The 22492-nt window shown below is 41.6% G+C and overlaps 1 protein-coding gene across 1 annotated transcript; it reads right to left on the reverse strand.

Annotated features, from left to right (window-relative positions):
* Nucleotides 1-929: 929 nt before the first annotated feature.
* LOC139459682 (DBH-like monooxygenase protein 1) lies at nucleotides 930-19657 on the reverse strand. The gene is made up of 9 exons (XM_071241301.1): nucleotides 19561-19657; nucleotides 10001-10202; nucleotides 9459-9594; nucleotides 8426-8524; nucleotides 8107-8289; nucleotides 7423-7580; nucleotides 6875-7118; nucleotides 5533-5629; nucleotides 930-4099 (listed from the first exon to the last, which is right to left on the reverse strand). Exons 1-9 carry the CDS (start codon nucleotides 19566-19568, stop codon nucleotides 3544-3546), a joined length of 1683 nt encoding a protein of 560 aa, XP_071097402.1. The 5' UTR covers nucleotides 19569-19657; the 3' UTR covers nucleotides 930-3543.
* Nucleotides 19658-22492: the final 2835 nt, after the last annotated feature.

A 22492-nucleotide genomic window follows, 5' to 3' on the forward strand; every position in this document is an offset into this window, starting at 1 on the left:
TTTTATTTCTGAGGTAAGATGTCGGGTGAGCGTGACAGACACGGCACACTTATTCTAGCAGTGTGTTGCCTGGCATTGTCTCGTTGGAACAGTATCCCTTGTGGCTATTTACCGAGAAAGGGAAGGACAACTGACTGCAGATTCACATCCAAGGATTTCTACGGATGGTGACAATACATGTTAAGATATGCTTGAAAAGTTACCATTTTCGTCAATACCTTGTGTCATCACTGATTTTCAGGGATCCATCCATTCATAAAACATTTACTATTTTGCCTCTTACGCCCAATGGAATTTTTTAGGCAGTAATAAAAACTCTGATTAGTTTCCGTTTTTGACGTTAATATTGTATTTACTATCACTACAAATCCCGACCCACATCATGATGTCGCCGCCTTCAAAAGGGTGACTCTTTGTTTGTTTGTATGTAAATTATATATTTTTGTTTGTGCAGCTAATAACAGCTATCACTTATCCATCCATGTACTCTTATTTTTATCATTTATAATTATCACAATCTTGTTTCCAGTACCCCTTTTTCCACTTTTAGTAGTTACAACTTATTTTCCTACTTACACAGTATTACGCATGCGCATGCTCATCGGTCTGTTTTGCTATTTAAAGAATTGATCACATGACCTCTGCCTTGTTCAACTTTGTCCTGTCGCCATTGTTTTTACTAGGTATATACATACGCCAGATCTCGTGGTCCGTCATGCCGTCGAGGAAAAAATACACGAGTGTGTTTTCAAACTGAAGTCAGTTTCCTTCAGCCAAGGTAATACAACTATCCAGCATCTAACAAAGTACATTTTGTATACAAAGTAGATTTGACAAAGGAAATATCAAACGCTTGCTGAGTCCTTCATTAAAGTGTGCATAAGTAGTGCATAATATATACGGGAGGTAAAAAAATCACAAAATATAAGTGAGCTAAAATTCTTTATTTCCTGTGCATAACAGAATTAGTTTATAATATCAACAATGTGTAGCTCTATTCACACAAATTAATAACCGAAAAACATAAACGTATTAATGAAGCGTTTTTTTCAATGGACTCAATTCGGACAGTGTCTCAATTCTTTGAAGTACCCCATAATACCAAGCCCACCCCATAATATCAAATGGTCGGTTCCATAACTGTAATTGTCCGAAATGTAGGACTACTGGAGATATGAGTCAGTAATAGATAATTACATTAGTACATGCTGTTAAATACATGCTAACTATTTGAGAAAACATATTTAAAACAAAAGCTTTTGTAGGATTAATAGGTCAGCACGTGTTTTGAATCTATGTCAGCAAGCAATGTGCAGTTGGCGGTGTGTGTGAGATGCAGTCTACAGCCCAGGACAATGCACAATACCTATTTACCGTGACCCAGCGTGTTCTATTACAGACTAGTTGCATGTGGCTGTACCATTCTACAGTACAGTGTGTTCAGACAATAATTGGAATGTACCTATTTTTATTAACTATGTTCTACATGTGTTGAGTTGACATTTCCGTATCCATAGTATGGCGTCATAGTCCTGAGTGTTTTGCCTTCAAGTTGGCTTCAACATATTCATGGGACCTACAACACTTGGCGGTACTTTCTATGGTACTGTGTGTACAGACATTAGACTAATTATACACACATATGCTGTGTCTCAATGCGTTATAGACATGTGATTATCTGTGACATTTGACGTCTTCTCAGGACGTACAGTGCCTTATGGTACAGCTTTACTTCTTTTCCTGTATATTTCAAATTCATTCTACACATGTCTTCTCCTTTATTACACTAATTTTAACTTGGGGGCTCTCGGTTGCTCACAATCTCATTCTGGCATTTATACTTCACCCCATGGCAACACTCACATGGAGTGAACTACATGTAAGTATCCCCCAAGAAGTACAGGGCACATAGCTGGGAAAGTCCGAGTCCACGACCCCAGGGCATCAAATCCCACGAGATAGTCCGGGTCTTCGACCCCAGGGCACACATTCCAGGGATAGTCCGGGTCCACGACCCCAGGGCACACATTCCAGGGATAGTCCGGGTCCACGACCCCAGGGCATCAAATCCCACGAGATAGTCCGGGTCTTCGACCGCAGGGCACACATTCCAGGGATAGTCCGGGTCCACGACCCCAGGGCACACATTCCAGGGATAGTCCGGGTCCACGACCCCAGGGCATCAAATCCCACGAAATAGTCCGTGTCTTCGACCCCACGACATCGCATCTCGGGCTATGGTCCTATACTACCCTACCTTCAAATGCAACCGAGTCTGCCTCCAAATTTTGCCAAATATTATATTCATGAATACATATATTCCATTTACTCCTTCATGTGTTGTTACTGCACAAATTGTTGTTTAAGCCGCACACAGCAACATTCCAGCTGGACCAGACAATCATGTGATTGACATCATGAGCATCGATCCACGCATTTGGGATCCAATGACATGCATCAACCAAGTTACCGAGCCTGACCACCCGATCCCATTAGTCGCCTCTTACGACATGCATAGTCGCTTATTACAGCAAGCATGGATTGCTAAAGACCTATTCTACCCCGGGTCTGCACGGGTCTAACCCTCTTTGACACATTTTGTTTAAGACAAAGTATGTGTGTAACAAACCAATTTACTTGCTAATTACTACTCGCGCGAGGGTTACCTACATTTCAGATTTCGCGCTGGGGTCACATACGTCATCACCCCTTTGTTTCCCTATCCAGCTGTTGAGCGGGATTCCGCAACCCCCTATCCCTTACAAGTAAGTTTCCTTTTCACCAGAGCTCATCGCTAACCCAAGAAAAACCCCTCTCTCTGTCCTGTTGATAACCTTGACATGTTCCTCATCTGTTTTTGAAGAGCATAGACGTTTCGGGATCCAACAACTTGCTTTTTGTACCCTTCATGCATCTTCATCTTGTTCTTTGACCATAAATTTGTTTTATACAAAATCGTTTTGTTCAAAATTCGAGGAAAAAATACACGAGTGTGTTTTCAAACTGAAGTCAGTTTCCTTCAGCCAAGGTAATACAACTATCCAGCATCTAACAAAGTACATTTTGTATACAAAGTAGATTTGACAAAGGAAATATCAAACGCTTGCTGAGTCCTTCATTAAAGTGTGCATAAGTAGTGCATAATATATACGGGAGGTAAAAAAATCACAAAATATAAGTGAGCTAAAATTCTTTATTTCCTGTGCATAACAGAATTAGTATATAATATCAACAATGTGTAGCTCTATTCACACAAATTAATAACCGAAAAACATAAACGTATTAATGAAGCGTTTTTTTCAATGGACTCAATTCGGACAGTGTCTCAATTCTTTGAAGTACCCCATAATACCAAGCCCACCCCATAATATCAAATGGTCGGTTCCATAACTGTAATTGTCCGAAATGTAGGACTACTGGAGATATGAGTCAGTAATAGATAATTACATTAGTACATGCTGTTAAATACATGCTAACTATTTGAGAAAACATATTTAAAACAAAAGCTTTTGTAGGATTAATAGGTCAGCACGTGTTTTGAATCTATGTCATGAGCATTGCCAACATGATCAACAGCAAGGAAGCAATACCGGTTCCTGCGGCACCGGAGGTGGGAAAGCCAAAGTCATTCTTGTTCACATCGCACATTCTTAGCTGGCCGAGGAACTCCAGTCCGGGTTTGGACCTAATCGTGAGACGTCTGACGAAGCCTGTGACATCTCCTCCACGCATGCATGGATGTTGCATGTAGTCCATGACCGCCATCTTGCATTCAGGTGTGCAGATGTTGGAAGCGAGGTTGCAGTTGGTGGAGACTGCCTTGTAGAGTGTCTTAGACTGAGCATCGGCTTGAAATAGAAATCCCCAGACGTTGCAATTCCCCACGGTGATGCTCTCATCCCCACAAATGTTGATGCTTTTCCACGACACGCAATTGCTTTTCTTCAGAGCGTGCTCGGGATAATACCACAGGAACCCATAGCACATTTCATCAGATGTTGCATCGCCATAGAATACCCAGTTCTTCTTATATGTCGACTGGAATGTGCAGGTGGTCACTAAGCTATCTCCGGGAAGAATCTGAACTGGTTCGTCATATCTGTATCGACGAAAAGTATGGGAGTTATACAAATGAAGGCAATTCAGAGTATCACTAAATGATGATCGTTACATCTGAATTTTATTACACATTCTAACGCCTCTGTTGTCCAGTTGCAGCGCGTCTGCCCGGAGATCGGAAGGTTCGGGGTTAAATCCAATTTCACATGACCTCGTTAAACACTGACAAAAACGTTTATCACTATTTGGTGGACCGCCTGTTCTATATCTCACTTCGAATTCGTCATATCCTAGATGATTATATTACTGAGAATAGTTTATCTTTGAACAGTTATGTACTATCTTTATCGTTATCGAACCGGTGCCTTCATTAACAGAAACGATGACAGATATCCGGGAACCATTAACAATCATAATAATTTTGTTAACACTGAGTGAGTTAAAAACCCATTGAACAATACTCTAGTTTTGTCGTGGCTTGCGTGACGCAAGTCTCAGACGTTTGCCACTTTGGTGTAACACAAGTATGGTACCGTGTTGACAAACCTAGAAACATTGTCTGGACGAAACCACTTTCATTCGATAGGATGATTGTGTCTAAAGGTACAAAGATCTGCACATAGGATTGCGGCGCTTTAGGCGACTACATGTAGTTCCAATTAACTAAGAGATAGAGAACCTAGGAAACAGTGACGGTACTTACAGTGAACAAAATAAGATTCATTGTACAGGAAAATAATTTTTTACCTTAACACATACTTAAAAAAAGCAAACAAATAACCTAAAAACCCAATGGTGTCTGTGAAATGTTATATCGCCAGCACATCGATTAGGTGTCTCACTCTGGCCGTGTGGGTTCGAATACCGGACGGGACTCAGCCCCCCAAAAGTAATAGAATCTGTTCTTTACTAAAAAGCATTTGTTACATTTGACCACTTTCTAAATGACATTGTGTGTTCATAGCTTTTGGCCATGGGAGTCTTGCCAATTTACACTTGTCAGAGGGAAAATATATGATCTGGACTTCCAGTTGTGGGACTTTCATTTTTGTGGAAGCCTCGATGGCTGAGTGGGATAGGTCGCTGTGTGATGGCAATTAGGTGTCTCACTCTGGCAGTTTGTGTTCGAATCCCGGACGTGACTCAACCCAACAAAAAAGTACTAGAAAAGTACTGAACTTTACTAAGCACGTGTTATCAAAAATATACAATTGACCACTTTCTAAATGGCATTGTGTGTTAAACAATAGCTAGTTCGTCAATATCAATATCCGACATCGGACCAGTTGACGATCGTTTATGGGCAGGTGGGAATCTGTCGCGATTGTGACATGATCAAAGGGGTGTTAGTTCTGAGCTGTTGAAAGTTCTGGTATTCATTGAAACCCAAACCATTTAGTCGCCTATCACAACCAATGCATTTGTTGCTGTGGACCAATTCTAGGTCGGAATCTCCACATATTAAGTTCTTACTGGAAGTAGAGAGGGTTGTCATAGCTGTACTCTGGTTCATTGGTCAGATAGCGGAGCCTTTGTCCATTTCGGATATGCTCTACGGATCCTGCTCTGCCTGTAACGATAAGCATATACATTGACTATCAATTGACTATTAACGCCAGTCTCCTAGTCATCAGAGTTTCATACGTGTATGTGACCCACTAAACCTGCAACATATTAGCAATACGTAAAAAAACGTTCATATTCGTCTGTTTCTTTAGCATTTTTTAATTATTTTTTTTTTAAGATTTTGTGGTATGCTCCAATTTGAGAAACGCACCTTTTTTGAGGTTTTAGACGATTACATGATTTGTTTGTATTTAAACGCCGCACTAGGCAATATTCAAGCTTTATAACCGCATTCTGTAAATAATCGACAATCCTTTACCAGAGCTTTGTGTGCTGTTTAACGTTGCACTCAACAATCTTTCATGTTGCCAATGTCTTCGACCCGTGAAGATTCCGCCGTAGAATAGGTCTTCAGCAACCCATGCTTGCCGTAAAAGGTGACTGTGCTTATCATAAAAGGCGACTAACGGGATCGGGTCGTCAGACTCGCTGACCTGGTTGATACATGTCATCGATCATAATTGCGTGGATCAATGCTCATGATATTAATCACTGGATTGTCTGGTCCAGACTCGTTTATTTACAGACCGCTGTCATATAGCTGGAATATTGCTGAGTGCGGCGTTAAACAACAAACCAAACCAAAGCCTATTTCTTCAATACTTTAACGGTGAAATTTCTTTTTTCCAAGGTTGAACAATTTATGTCAAGATATCTAACCATCGTTTTTCACTGGATATAGATTGGAATGCTTGACACATGGACATTTCAATAACAGTCTAGCCTATAGGTTATTGAATTAAATCAGAGATTGGTTCTATTTTTCCTTCCTAAGTGAGCTTGAAGGAAACGGTATATTTGTTGCTTAACGCCACACACATTTAGGAAGTTTTGCAAAAGGTGTGTTTTATTCACACATTGTGGTGCCTTTAAAGAACATGGTAGAGTAGTGAGTGAGTGAGTATGGTTTTACGCCGCTTTTAGCAATATTCCAGCGATATCACGGCGGGGGACACCAGAAATGGGCTTCACACATTGTACCCATGTCGGGAATCGAACCTGGGTCTTCGGCGTGACGAGCGGACGCTTTAGCCACTGGGCTACCCGACCGCCCCCCATGATAGAGTAACACCACCTTCAAAGGTACTTGAACTGTTTGACACAGCGAATCGCATCCACTTTGGTTTCAATTAAAGGGAGGAAAATAACGGAAACCATGTGAACCACAAGTGTGATAGACATTACTTACCCAAATAATGCATATGGTTCAAGGCTGTTGGGACATAGATGGGCTCTGTCATCAACCTTTGGGTGCAGTCAGAAGTGCATTCCCCTCTGAAAGTAACCTCCGGTCGTCCAGGGGGTATTGCTAGATGCCACTGTCCGAGCGACATGATAGAGCCATTATTCGGTCTCAGTTTGGGAGTGTAAAAGAAGGTCATTCCTGAACTGTCCTTCCACCCACTCACTTCGTTCGGGTTGTTCCAGTGAAACTGAAAAAGCAGAATGGAAATGAAATTAACAGTGGAAGAGAAAGTTGTCAGGCGTGATGGGTTGGCATGGCTCTGCGCATTCAGAGTGAAACTCTTTAATCTGGACAGAGATGAATGAACAATTTTCCGGATCTGATTTACACTGCAGTATGATTCAAGATACACACCATAATCCCGTCGAGGGGTTCCACTTTAGAATAGGTTCCCAGGAGAATTACTAATTTGTCTGATCCAGACTGGTCCAGAATATTTGCAGCGCTAAACAAGTAACAAAATATACGAAAGAAATACTGGTCACTTGTACCTCCAGGGCAAACCGGGTGAATTTTGATTTTCCAAATGATAGTCCAAAGTTGTCGTTGAGACATTCTCCAGGAGACCCAACTGTCCATCCTCCTATACCAGTCGTGCATCCTCTCCCTGCATTCATGCCGCATTTGTATGGTGCCTTTGGAAGTGCCTCTGCAAAGCAAAAATATGCATATCAATCTATACACTACACACCGTTTGAAAGAGATTTGTTTGCTTGCTTGTTGTTTAACATCACACTCAGGATCGGTGATTCATATCATAAGCAACGCCCCACGCGGTAGGGGAATGATGACACTCTGTCAACCACGTCAACGAACCTAACACGCATTAAAGCGGCTCTTACGACCATTACCCTCACCCGGAATCGCCACATATTGCAAAGGGAAATCGTACAAAAGAAAATTTTCTATCATATGTTTTTTAAGTTTAACGCTGCAGTGAAACCGTCAACAAACTGTTGTCAACTTAAGGAAGGCTGTTTCAACGCACCTGTAGTGTCTGAGCAACCGGTTACGAGAATCGCCTCTTACGGCCGTAAAGGGCTGTTGGGGAGGTAATCTTACCCGGAATCCCCAGATATTGCAAAGGGAAACCACACAATATAGTTCCGTTCGTATGGTGACCACAACAGAGAAACCTTCAACAAATTGTTTTCAACTTAAAATTTGCCACCCACCTGTCGTGTCTGTGCAACCGTAGACTACGACGTGATGCATAACGTTGTCGTTGTCGATGAGAGGCTTGCTTGCAATGTAGTGGTAGTCGCGGTCAGAGGGGACGTCGAATATCATGCAGATATAGGTGGTGTCCTCTGCCGGGACTTCCGTCTCAGGGAATCGAATAGTGAAGTTCAGCACATCTGTAACGGCAGAGATGAATAATTTAGACATGTCAAGTTAGTTTCTCTTCGTGTGTCCACAGACTGACAGACAGACAGAGAGACATATGAAACAATTAAAAAGGATAATTAGTCATGAATTGATCAACAAACTTACCTGGCGAGTTGATTGCATCACATTCCAATTCTGACCCCTTGCACGACACCCACGCATTCTTAGTTGCGCACGCGGCGGAGCTATAGGGGTCACACACACCTGGAAAAATAAATAATTACTATTAAACCAAGGTCGTTCTCCACAAACCGAACAAACATTGTGTAAACGTGTGCACATAGGATATCAACGATTTTGTTGCTGCTGTATCCGTAGTCCAAATGGAATGCTTTGAATCATTAATAAAAGTCCTTAAAATGACATCATGCCCGTTATGTACTTCTGACATGACACTGATGAATATAGGATGATCGTAATGACTATCAAGATGAATTACAAAAAACTCTTGTTCAGGGTCAATGTGAAAATTAACCAGAATGCCGAATTATCACATATAATAAAAGATTTAATCAATCTTCTTTTGAACCGTGAAGATCCAGGTTAGAATAGGCCCTCATGCTTATTGAGCACGAGCAACATGCTTGAAAGAGGAGCCTGATGGGATGGGTTGATCAGGCTCGTTGACTTGGTTGATGCATGTAATAGTATCCCAACTACGTGGATCGATGATCATAGTTTCAATCACTGGATTGTCTGCTTCAGATTCGTTTATTTACAGACCACCGACAAATAGCTGGAATATTACTGAGTGCGGGGTCAAACAACAAACGGACACTCAAACAAATCTTATTTGTTACTGGGCTCATTATCAGAGCATAGACAGGATTCTCATCGATGATTAGCTGATCCTGACAGCTAAGGAACGAGTTAACTGCAAAGACCAATGCGAACATAGTTCCATTCCAATAATAACAGTCAGGTAGTTAACTATTTTACCTCTCTGTCAGCAATAATCCAGCTGTATCAAAGGAGGCTTGAACATCATCAGGGCCATTGATTTGATACTCACCGCTCCACGGAGCCTGACTACAGGTCCTCTTAGTCGGCTCTTACAACAAGCATGAGTACTGTGGCACTTGGAATCACCAATGTTATATTTAGTGGGAAGAAAACAAATCTTCTTTATGTTGCATACCTGGGTGTGTTATCTGAGTCGTCCTGGAAGGGGCATTACCACTGCCTGCAATCCACTCACAGTCTGGGTCACCCAACTCTTGACCGTTGGGCATTCCATCGCCATCAGAGTCTAAACGGCACAAGGCTTGTGTCCACTTGATACATAGAATATGCAACGTTATGAAAATTTGTAAACTGAAAATTTGCATTTTGCGACAGATGGTCAGGAGACTTTCAATATTTTGTTCAATAGTTTTAAAAATATACGACACTGGTCACAAAATGTATGAGCATATTTTTTACAGCTATTTTTGTAGCAGGGCGCGGAAACCCTTACTTTGTCGGTGCTGATGGGAGTTAACCTCTTTGGTCATTGGAGAAGGTGTTTGACTTTGGGTAACATATAAGAGCCTCCTCCACTCGAATCCCATCACAGGATATGGAAATTCAGTATGGAAGCGAGACTATTATTATTTTGCTCAATTGTAATTTTTAAAATATACACCAATCGGTCGCTAGATTTAAAGAAATAATAAACTAATACTATTATCAGTATCCTACCCTGTGCCCATTGGCAGCGAAGTCTTTGCCAAAGTCGTTTCGGCTTCCACCTCCAAGAGCGTTGATGTGGCCCAGACCATGCCAGAAGAAGTTGGCTCTGCAAGGATGTGGAACCCGCTCTCCATTTGGAAGGCGCTTCCGGTATTCGCCATACCCTGACACACCGCACGTCCCAAGAAGCAACAGGAAAATTGTCAGCGTCCTGGCAATAACATGAGTACTGTATGGTATTGGTAAAACAAGTACATAAATTGAGGACAAGCAATGTGTTTGTCAGTTAGTAAATAAAGTGAATGTTGTTATCAAACTTTATTACAGATACCTGGAGCACACACACCCCTACACACACACACATCACTCAAAATTTTGTCGTGAGTTAGTTTGTTTTGTGTTATCAGAGTATGCTTTGAACCTTTTATAAAGTGCCTGTCGCTAACACACACACACACACACACACACACACACACACACACACACACACACACACACACACACTGAACATTGAAAGGACGCAACCTTTTCTAATTATTGCACCGACTGGTCGACCATTACCGAGGACTACAGGTATACAATGGAGCTGTGGAGTGTATGGATACTGGCACAATATTTGAGCCTTAAAGCTTTGGCTGCACCATTCTATTCGTTGTGGCGCTTTGCTATTTCAACAGGACAAATGGAAGATATTGTGGCTTCTCGGATAGCCGAATTAATACTGTTTATAAATCTCTTCATGTATCGATCAATAAATGTCCAACATACCGACTCACCTGTGAAAGAGTAATATATGTGAGCCTTTCATATACTTTACAGCGCGATTGTGCACTGTTAATGCGACCAATTGAATCTGTTTGGGAGGATAATCGAGAGTTGACTTCATATATTTGGTGTGTTGGTTCACACCTACAGATTCCAAGACAGACGTCCATGCACTCAGATGATGTTTGCTGAAGGTGCATGTTGTCTGTTGGAATACTAGACATACAAAGTCGAATAAATAGTTCATGTATGGTTTATATGAGAGGGCATTATTTTAACTTTTGACACCGTAATGATTTCATCAACCGATGCTGGTAGTAATATGTGACTTAATGGCCCAGGAGATCAGATTTGGTTGATTGCGTTTCAGTATCAAATATGTTAGATATGTTAAATAATACCCGTAAAAACTGCAATCATACATAAAATATGAAAAGCTGTCGAATGCCTCTTTCAAACGACATTGCAAGTAGATGTTACTCATGTGTACACATTTTGTGAGACCATTATTTTATAACATTTAAGGCTTGCAAACTTTTGGAGGATGGTGTTTGTGTCTGTAAGATCATGTCAGCGTTGTTCTCCATTGTCAAGGTGGAAGGCGGGCCTCTCGCGAAGCTCTCCACATATGTTTGCGTGATTGTGTGAAAAGCACACGGAGATCATATTAGTTATATATGTGTCAGTTATATAAAATGAGTCCATGAGCTGTCACGGATGGGGATTTTGAAAAGAAAACACACACCTGTTAAAGGATGGCAGCCAGCTTAAAAGAAGACGACCCGTGAAGATTCCGGGGTAGAATAGGTCTTCAGCAACCAATGCTTGCCGTAAAAGGTGATTATGCTTGTCGTAAAATGCGACTAACGGGATCGGGTGGTCAGGCTCGCTGACTTGGTTGATGCATGTCATCGATCCCATTTGCGTGGATCGATGCTCATGATATTAATCACTGGATCGTCTGGTCCAGACTCGATTATTTACAGACCGCCGTCATATAGCTGGAATATTGCTGAGCGCAGCGTTAAACAACAAACCAACCAACCAACTTAAAGAAGACAACACATTCTGATGCCCATTTCTTATACCGTGTCGGTTTATATGTTGTTTTTGACGAGTGCCACCAGCTCGGCAGGATACACCCACCTTTCTGCGAACACCTTGTATCATCACCAGCTGGTAGTGATTCATAAACACTTGCTCATGTTGTAGCCGGAATCGTACAATCCCCTCTGCTTTTGGCATAGATTTCTTATGAATATGTAAAGGATTTTGCCGCTTTTATCTGATGCCATCTCATGAAACTGAGACATTGTGTCATCGGATTTTGGATCGATCCCATCTGGGATTTCAACCCAGACCTGCAGATCCTGACACGGGTACGTGTGTGAGGGAATGTTGTTTTAGGATACAGTCAGCAATGTTACGGTTATATACAATAAATCTGAACAGCGAGTCTCATGTCTTAGATCACCTGGCCTTCAGTTTTAACCTTTGGGCAGACAAAGAGTTATTGGAGATGTGGTTATTATTAACAAGAACTTTATGTCATCTTGGTTTTTCAATATTATTATTGAGAATAAATATTTATATGTTCGTGAATGTAAATACGAGCAGCATAACTCACGGTGTCTTAATGAATTCTGCGTGTCGTGTTTTTAGTTTCCCTTTTATGTTCTTGAGGGTTGACAACTGACTCCATTGCTTTTAATGAGATGATATACCATTAAAAAAGAAGGGGATATCTCATTTTGCGATCATAATTGTAACAAATGCAAATGAAAACAAGACAAAGTAATGTAGATCCTTACAGAGGAAACATTTCCAGTGAAATTCGGCCCCAAACACAACAAAGGCAACCCGGGGATCTGCACGTGATGCCAGTGGTGATCATGGTGGTTGAACACCAGATTTGCACGACTTCGAATTTGAAGGTTATACCCACTGTGGAAGGAAATTTGAAAGTGGAAACATCAGTTTAATTGTTTTGGAACTCAGTTACCAAACGGGTGACATGCGCTGACTTACACAAAATGGAAGGTTACGTGCCCTTGGCATGCTACAGGTTGGCACAACACAGACCATTGTGGCACGGACGATGAACGTTTCACAGTCTGTCATGAGCAGATTATGGTGCAGATATTGTGCTACACATTCTGTTAACGATAGACGACGCTCGGGTCGACCAAGGGCGACAACTCATGCACAGGATCGATTTATCCATACTTTAGCCTTCATAAATCGTGTCATAACGGCTAATCAGATAAGAGCTCGACTACAAGCAGACACTTGTGTGAGAGTGAGTGCCCAGACGATCAGAAATCGACTGCACAGAGGTCATTTACACGCCCGACGTCCTCATGTCATTCCATGTTTGAGAGATCATCACATTAGGGCAAGACGCCGTTGGTGTCGGGATCGTCAACACTGGGATAATCGACGTTGGAACAATGTTATGTTTTCAGATGAGTCGAGGTTCACTGTGGACTTCCTGGACAGGCGTAGGAGCGAAACGAACGTTTCCATGATGTTAACGTCACTAGACATGATCAATTTGGGGGTGGATCTGTAATGGTGTGGGGAGGCATCACTGCTGCTGGAAGAACGGACTTATATGTTGTTGCCGGACAGTGTCACAGGCCAGGGACAAGATCTTGGCAGCCCATGTTGTGCCGTTTGCACGTCGTCATGGCCACCGTTTCATCTTCCAGGTTGACAATGCAAGGTGTCACAGGGCCAGGATTGTTACAGATTACCTCCAACAGCAGCATATCACCACATTACCATGGCCAGCGCTGAGTCCGGACCTGTCCCCCATCGAGCATATCTGGGACATGCTTGGACAGAAGTTACGTCAACGTCAACAACGTCCTACCACTGTCCAAGAACTTGGTGCTGCGTTGCAACAGGAGTGGAATAACCTTGACCAAAATTACTTGGGACGCCTCGTAAGGAGTATGCCACGCGCATCCGTGCCTGTCTAGCCAACAAAGAGGGGTTTACCCGTTACTGACTTTGCTTTCATGTCATGGCAACTTTGCTGTTCGACCCTGGGTTTGGTTTTTGCCCTTAGTATAGAAAATCTGTGCTTCACCGGCAGTACCAAAGGTGTGGAATATATTGACACATGTTCCCTTAATGTGTTTTCGTCATTTGTTTCCTCTTTGGGTTCACAATTTCTGTGTCATAAATCTTGTAAATCCAATATCCCCTACTTTTTTTTAATAGTATATGTTGGTCATTTTCCACAAGTACTTTGCTCTCCCACGGTAGACAACAAAGCCTATTCGAGGGAAAACACCGCTACATGGAGAATCCAGGCTTAGGTGAACTATTCACTGAATACCGCTGTCACACTATTTTTTTCTCGTCTTCACTATTACGCATGGTCTCACGAGAATTTGATCGAATCTCCTGTTTCCTCCACGAATATCTTGCAATCAGCCAGTGCTGTTGAAATATGATCCTCACTGCTATTAAACTTTGCTTCAGCAAGTACACAAATGTACACTGTCATGTTTTTAATGCTTTCTTTTGCAACTTACGAGAAATAAATTCAACAGCTATTCCTGCAAGTCCAGATACTCAAGCTGCTACTTCAATGCCAAGTACGATAGGCGTGGCAATTATAGTTGATAATAAACCAACACTGGCTGCACCAAATCCCATGCTAGCTGTTACAAGTGCAGTGTCAACTTCGTCGAGGGCATTTACAGCTCTGCCATACTTTTTGTATAATCCAAATCTAGAATCATGCTCCTGCTCTATTTGATGTATTATTTCACTTATTTGATGTAATCGACATCCATCAACAGTATCCATCTTTTCAGATGCTACATCGAGTGCTGAATATAAACCCATAATATATATAACACAAGAATATTTAATCGGTCTTGCGTAAATGTCTTGAGAGTATACATCAGTCTTATTAGATGTATATTATATGGCATAAATATCTTAGAAAGCAAAATGCCCAACCCCCTATTAACTTTGATCCCCTCAAGGCTTGCAACGGAACTTCCTCCTAGATAAATAATAATACTGCAACGTTGACGTTCGTGTTTCTTTGACCATTTAATTGATAGAGCCGGTAATATCTCTATGGCATCTTCTGCAATCCCTCAACAAGACTTCAATAATAATTGTAGAAAGATCGGGTATACCATTCAAGTTATTTTTTTACATCTTTGATTTCAGTAACCATATTTAAGCTATTAACTTTTAACGCTGGACGACTCAATAAAATATAGCCTCGGTCATTTGTGAGGGGAACGACTAGCACACTCTTACGTTTTGAGGGAATATAAGCCCCAAGTACGATCCCACTATTCATTATCTTAGTTATATGATGTCACCTACCCGTCGTCACATATGGTAGGACAATTACGATATTCAGTAGCCATTCAATTTTTGTTTCAACCAAAGTCCATTTATTGATATCAGTATGATAAAGATTGTATAAAGTGTTTTTTATGGAGTCCACTCACGTCGACATTATTTAAATCCCCTAAAGAGTAGTGAGGGCACTAGGTGCTGTGAACTTAACATCTTTTTGCTTGTATACATTATCTTGTAGGTGTAAAGCATATAACTTGCCATAGGTACGGGGTTTATCAAATCCATCTGTGTCTCCCAGATCGGAAAGTGCAATTGTATTACATTGTCTAAGGTTATGCGTTCCAGGACCTGAAGAATCAACCATTATTTATAAGATGGAGTGTCACACTCATATATCCTATATGTACAGGTAGATAGATGTTTGACATCTAATACAGAAATTTTGAGATCTGTAATAATGCCCCGTCTTAACCTCCTTTACTGCAATGATGAGAAAGATTATGTTCTACCACTATTGTATTTTTCAATTTTGACTGGAATGGCTCTTAGCAGAGTTGAAGGACTTTCAGTATAGTACCAGTTGTATTGATCTGATCAAGATGGATGCACAACTCTTGATAGGGAACAATATGGGGTAATTTACTCCAAGTACTGTTGTGAGGGGTGCTACTCCTCTTATAAATCAAAGTGTATTTGCTAAGTCCCTGTTCTCAACTGCTTAAAATCAGCACCCCATCCGACTCATATTGTGTGAGACTAGCTCCCAAAGGCTTTAAAATTTCATCTTTGAGTGAGCATACACTGTAATACCCATCAGATATAGTGCGACGTTCTTTTTCTAGTTATAACATATCATACTAAGGCTCTTCAGACTGTGCCGACTGAACTTGGCACAACGGTGGCTGCCATAGATAAAAATAATTTGGAAGACTACCACAACATGCGAAGAAGGGCTCTGATGGTCTTGAAGAAATGTTGGCAACCTAGGATAATTCAACATTAGTAGTTGAGGACAGGACTACAGATACGGAAGTGGTTCTGCGCATGCACGAAGAGGGCATTGTGGGCAATTCGTGCGCACTCAAGATGGCGGCACTTCCGGTTCCGAGGGGGATCTCCCAATCCAAGATGGCGGTGGTGGGAAGGCGGGAAGGAGGAGGAGGAAGGCGGGAAGGAGGAGGAGGGAGGAGAGTGGAGGAGGAGGGAGGAAGAAGAGGAGGAGGAGGGAGGAGGAGGAGGGTGAAGAGAGTCTTTCCTCCGGGGAATGTAGCTGGGGTGTCGGGGGACTTGCTGGTATGTCTGCATGGTTCGTCGAGGCATGGTTCACGATGGGGAAAGATTCACAAGTGATACTGACTCGACTCGAGGGATCCCTATTTATAGGAGAAGGACCGAATCAAACATTGCTGCACGCTGATTGACCCGATACGATGTGGGCTGATTGATCATTTCCTCCAAACCGACCAGACCCTTGTGAATCGGGACCAGGAGCCTGTGAATCAGAATGGTGTAGCATGGCCGCCTTCCTAGGATGACGTTTCCATTTCCCATTCCTGTTCCCGTTCCTGTTTCCCGTTTTCCGGTTCCCGTTCCTGTTTTTTCATCATCTTTCCTCCAATCGGCCCTTTCCATCTACCCTCCACCACCACCACCACCACCCATCAAACCAAAACAAAGAACCCGCCTCCCTTCTCCTACCTCTCCGCCTCCTCTTCCCTCCTCCTCCTACCCGCCTTCCCGCCGCCACCATCTTGGATGCGCCGAGCCGCCATCTTGGCTGGTGACATGCCCTCTCGGAACCGGATGTTCCATTCTCTTGGAGGCGCATGTCTCCCGGAACCGGAAGTGACGCCATCTTGGAGGTACACTCACTCCTCCCCCGGAACCGGAAGTGACGCCATCTTGGAGGTACACTCACTCCTCCCCCGGAACCGGAAGTGACGCCATCTTAGATGCGCACGCATTACCCACAGTGCCCTGTTCGCGCATTCGCAGAACCACTTCCGGATCTGTAGTCCTGTCCTCAACTACTCAACTACTAATTAGAGAATTACCAGGCCTTCACAAGGGATGCAGGGATCACTCATCAATAATATAGCCAGATGAACTCGACATGAGAATAAAACTTACACGGGCAGACAATGAATTCAGTAGACTCTGTGTTGCGGAAAGATTGCATAACTTAGAAGACAAAAGATCAGCCCTCTTGGGAGCTGCTTCCACTTATAGAAATGCACTTCGCTCACAAATCAGCCGAATTCGAGGAACTATTGATCAGGTCCTCAATGATTATACTACACTGGTCGAAAGAATTAAAACATTGTTCAGAGACCAGGGAATAACCATTACCAGTATTTTTAACCGCATTGGGATTCATTGTATCAACTTTGACTCCCTCATTAACTGGCGGTGGCACACCTCCTAGTGATGAGGATGGTGTAAAAGAGTGGATAAAAAGGCATTTAGAGGCATTAGGGGAAGCACTAGGAAAGCTCTCTGGGAAGCCACGTCTGCAATTCCCGGTATAATAGGGAGTATTGTATCTTAGATCTTGAATGTATTAGCCAAGACTGACACTTGTCTTAGTCAAAACTGGTGGGCAGTGATTGTAGCAATTGCTGGGCTGTTACACCTTATCTTTGCTTATCGGTAGAAGCCACAATTTTATTATAATAACCTGCTACTTGACTGAGCTTAAGTTGCTTTAAGTTCTACTTTAGACTCGGCATACTGTAGTACATATTGGTATCACCTGATAGCTGAAGGTAGGTCAACGGATGATGAAATATAATCCTCTACCTTCACAGTAGACTGCTTTTGCACATTAAAAGCTGTTCCCGCGGCCATGATGTTTGAGCGTGTTTGTGACTGAGCTCCAAGGAGAAACATAAGTTTGAGTCAGTAATTCTTTTAACGCTGGGGAGAGTAAAACCTTAAGCTCCTACAAGCTCCTGAATAACTCAGTATTTGGTAAAACCAAGGAGAATATAAGGAATTGTGTTGGTCAGATCTAAAAGGAAAAAATACCTAGGAAACTTATAGCCAGTAGAGCTTTTATCAGAAGTAAGATATTTGATAATGACTTAGTGGCACTACACATGCCGAAGAGAAATAGTAAGTAAAACTTTCTGGTGTACGTTGGTATGAGTATTCTTGACTTGTCAAAACACTTAATGTATGACTTTTATTACGACGAACATAAGGAGCAGTACGAGGTGTTATATACCGATACTGATTCTTTGTTAATGGAAATACAAACCGAGAATGCGTTTGAAGATATGGCAGAAAAAATATATATCTATGATACGAGCAATTACCAAGAAAAATAATCCATTGCACAGTGCAGTAAATAAAAACGTATTAGGAAAGATGAAGGGTGGATGTGCTTGAACTCCTATTGCAGAGAATATTGGATTAAGAAATAAGATGTATTCTATAAAGAAGTCTGATAATGAGGAGTTAAGAAAAGGTGGGCCTCTTTTTCACCACGTCTGATTGTGACATCATGCTTTGTTAAGAGTTTAGTTACTGATCCCATACACCCGCGACCAGGGTCCACTTGAAATAAATTAGGCCATTTTAATGGCTCGCGTTCATACATGTGGCTCAGTGCATTAGCTACTTCTGTTGGATCTTTTGAGGTTAATGTTTCAGCCTCTTTGTACCGACTAGCTACATCTACAACGGTTATAGGGTATGTATATTTTTTGTGTCTTACCTTTTCATGAGAAAGAAACATGAGGTCAGCCTGATGAACTTCATTTGTTGTAAAAATATCGAACCTTTTTCTCAGTATATATGTCGGTACTGGTAAGTATATTTCCATATTGCTTGTTTCTTTAACCAATCCTTGGCCACATCTTTAGATACCTTTGCTGCAGTGGCTAGTTTTTGTATTGCTCCTATACCTTTCCAATATCCTCGCGGGCTATAGTAAATTTTATCCATTATTAATTAATATTAATCTTTCTTTTAGTACAATCCATGACGATAATTGGATCGCATCGCTTAATTTGCATAAAAAATACCTCTGTGGTAGCATTATTGGGGGGAGACTCTGACATAGGTGGTAGTGAGCTAGAGCCCCCATTCCCTTTTTCTTATTTCTGATATTTCACTATAACGCCTTTCGTTTGTTTGTTTGTGTTGTTTAACGCCGCACTCGACAATATTCCAGCTTCTGGCGGTTTGTAAAAAATCGCGTCTTGACCCGACAATCCAGTGATTGCCATCATGAACGTCGATCCACGCCGTTGGGATACGATGCCATCCATCGATGATGAACATCAAACAATGATGAAAAAGAAAAAAATGACTAGGAGCCATAACAATATACATATTATTACAGTTATACACATATACCAAGATCCCGTTCTATTTATAATTAGTTGATGTAACGCAACTGTATATCTCATCAAATTCAGTTTGTAATTAGATCAAATTCAAGTGAATAGAGCTTCACTCACCCGACCATGGCTGCGCCAGCCTAAGGAATGACACACTGTCTGTACCCCCGGTATACACAGAACTCGTTATATATATACAGCATTGTGAAATGTGTCTCGTCAGGATCACGTGATGGGAACATGCACGATGCAGTTCAGAAAACAAAACCCTCCTGAGTCTGTTTGATAAAGTGGTTATTAGAGCGTGGATTGTCCTTTCGTGAACGGGTGAAATAAACAAGTCATTGCTCAATACGACCTGGGAACGAGATCTCGGTACTCTCGGTACTTATGTCCCTTCAAAATGTGTTCGGCCATGGGAGCCGTGCCTATTAACACTTGTCAAGGGGGGGGGGGGGGAGGTACTCAAAATACGTGACTACCAGTTGTCGGACTTTCATTATTGTGGAAGCCTCGGTGGCTGAGTGGGTTGGATCGCTGACTTTGTGTGCTGGCGATTAGGTGCCTCACTCTGGTAAGTGTAGGTTCGAATCCCGGACGGGACTCAACCCCAAAAAGTACTAGAATCTGTACTTTACTAAGATAGTGTTATCCCAAATATAAAATTTGTTAACTTCTAGGTAGTCCAAAGCCATTGTTATATCATAGTATATCATACATCAATCACTGGTTCAGGACAATATTATCAAGTTTTTCAAAAAAGAGAGAATTTCAGAGCTTTTGTTTCCAAGACAGGAGTTGTGAAAGTTAATTGCATCCCAATTTCTGATGGATTGGCAACAGTGGAACCGAGATCAGTTTCCTATCTGGATCTATGAAATGATGGCAACGTCTGCTGAATATTATAATTTAGTCGACAGTGTTCTGCTATAGTAAACAGATTACTGTCATATTCCTAACTTTTAAGTCGGGGAAAATGATTTAAAAGGAGAAACACACACACACAAACACACACATACACGCACGCACGCACACACACGACACACACACGACACACACAGACGTCACACACACACACACACACGACACACACACAAAATGATTTTGTTTATTAAATGTTACCTCGAGAGTCAGTAAGAAACTAGAAATTACTGCCTTTGTTCTGTAAAATTCTTTGTTGCCATTCAATATGTGGAATAAGGTTTTTACTTTTGTAAAATGATCTCTCTTATCTGTCTGTACCTTCAACTTACTGCCCTCACCCCCTGCAATTTTCCGTCCCATATTGCCAAGCAGATCACCCACAAGGAGCCAAATGGTTGCTAAAAGGGGGGGGGGGGGGGGGGGGGGAAAGGTCGCCTACATTCCCGCAGTCCAGTTATATACCGTGCCAAGCACAATATGTTGTGAATGAGTAGCCCTGCTGTCGCCAAACATTTTGTAACAATTAAGCAAACTTTGATATGTAAACAGCAAATATAATTCAGTTTTATGTCATCTTGATATATCAGTTGAATCCTACTGGATCTGTGAAGATCCGGTTTAGAGTAAATCTTCAGCACCCCATGCTTGCCTGTAGAGGCGACTAACGGTACCGGCTAGTCAGGCTCGCTGATTTGGTTGATGCGTGTTATCGTATCCTAATTGCATTGATCGATGCTCATGATATCAATCACTGGATTGTCTGGTCGAGACTCGATTATTTACAGATGACCGTCATATGTAGTTGGAATATCGCTGCGTGCAGCGTTAAACAAAAACAAAAACAAAAACCGGGTCCTACTTATTTTGTGGATACCATATACATCAATCAAAGTTTCGTTTGAGCTGGCATAAATATCATACAATAATTAGCAAGTCTATACTCATAATTCCCTCGTTAAATGTTCTTCATGAATAATGTAAGTCATGAAACTGACGCAATAATGAGTCACCACATTAATGCGAGTATAGGTAGATCCCTTGCTTAAATTGCGTCATGAAATTTATGAGAGTAGCTTTGCAAAAACGCTGTACAATTACAATTCTTTCATGTAGTATTGGCTGATCGCAAATGATGTTATTCGGCGAACGTCTTACTTCAACTGTTCATCCAATTTCCATTAATGTATGTTAAATAGTTAATATGCTCATGGGATTCTTCACTGAATGTAAGGTGAATAAGACTACTTCAGTTGCGGATAAGTAACATATTTTATCATGTTTTCATGTTAAACATGGAGAGAGGTATGGAGATTATGGAGATTTGTTTTACATTGGCATTGTTAACATAATGCTTACGGATACTATACTTTGTTTGTTGTTTAATGTCGTACTCCGCAACTCAAGGGTCTTACAACATACACAAATTTAAGTTCAGTTGAATTATTGAATTTGTATTATTTTGCAATTGTTACAGAGACATGACAAAGTTTGAACGCGCGACAATTGGAACCTGCCTTTGCTGCTTACATCTATATTTTAATTTTGATATATGATTTGCAGAAATTTTGTGCATCACATTCCAGATTTCTTCCAACGCTTCGATGGTGGTTTCATGTATGCGCTCTAAAGGCAGGAGAGGTTTATTGTGTTGGAGGGGCGAGTGCACTAGGACACATTGTAAAGGAACCTTGAGAACTGTCGGCGACATCCCGACGCAACAGGGATCCAACCATGCATGTCAGTTTATGAGCAGTGTTTTCTATTCAGCACGTTTGCTGTTATTTGTACATGTATCGGTTACGGTCTTTACCCCGCGAAGTGCATCAACCCACTTGAGCACTGTAACTAAGAACCTGAAAAAATTTGCAAAATATCTGTCGGCGCCCAGTTGGCGATACACAGAATTCATTATCATATATATAGGATTACTGGCTCGATTACTGTTTTGAATAATTTGCAAATAAGAGCTGTTGGTATATCTTGTATCATGGGCAATTTGGCGGGGTATAGGTTTATATACGTTTTATATATACCCTCAGTTAAGAAAGTTGATTATATCCATTTAAATATTCACAGTGCTGCCAATACAAATTATAACAGACCCGTGAGAGATTCCGGGGTAGAATAG

The sequence above is a fragment of the Haliotis cracherodii genome, unplaced genomic scaffold (genome assembly GCF_022045235.1).
Source record: "Haliotis cracherodii isolate W230 unplaced genomic scaffold, xgHalCrac1.p SCAF_13, whole genome shotgun sequence".
In the NCBI taxonomy this organism is placed as follows: Eukaryota; Metazoa; Mollusca; class Gastropoda; order Lepetellida; family Haliotidae; genus Haliotis; species Haliotis cracherodii.

What these genes read in the sequence shown, in the direction of transcription:
- LOC139459682 (XM_071241301.1), bottom strand. An exon ending in TCACCCGGTTTGCCCTGGAG is followed by an intron (nt 7,119 to 7,422) that starts GTACAAGTGACC and finishes CTGCTTTTTCAG; the next exon opens with TTTCACTGGAACAACCCGAA. An exon ending in GACAACCCTCTCTACTTCCA is followed by an intron (nt 4,100 to 5,532) that starts GTAAGAACTTAA and finishes TCGTCGATACAG; the next exon opens with ATATGACGAACCAGTTCAGA.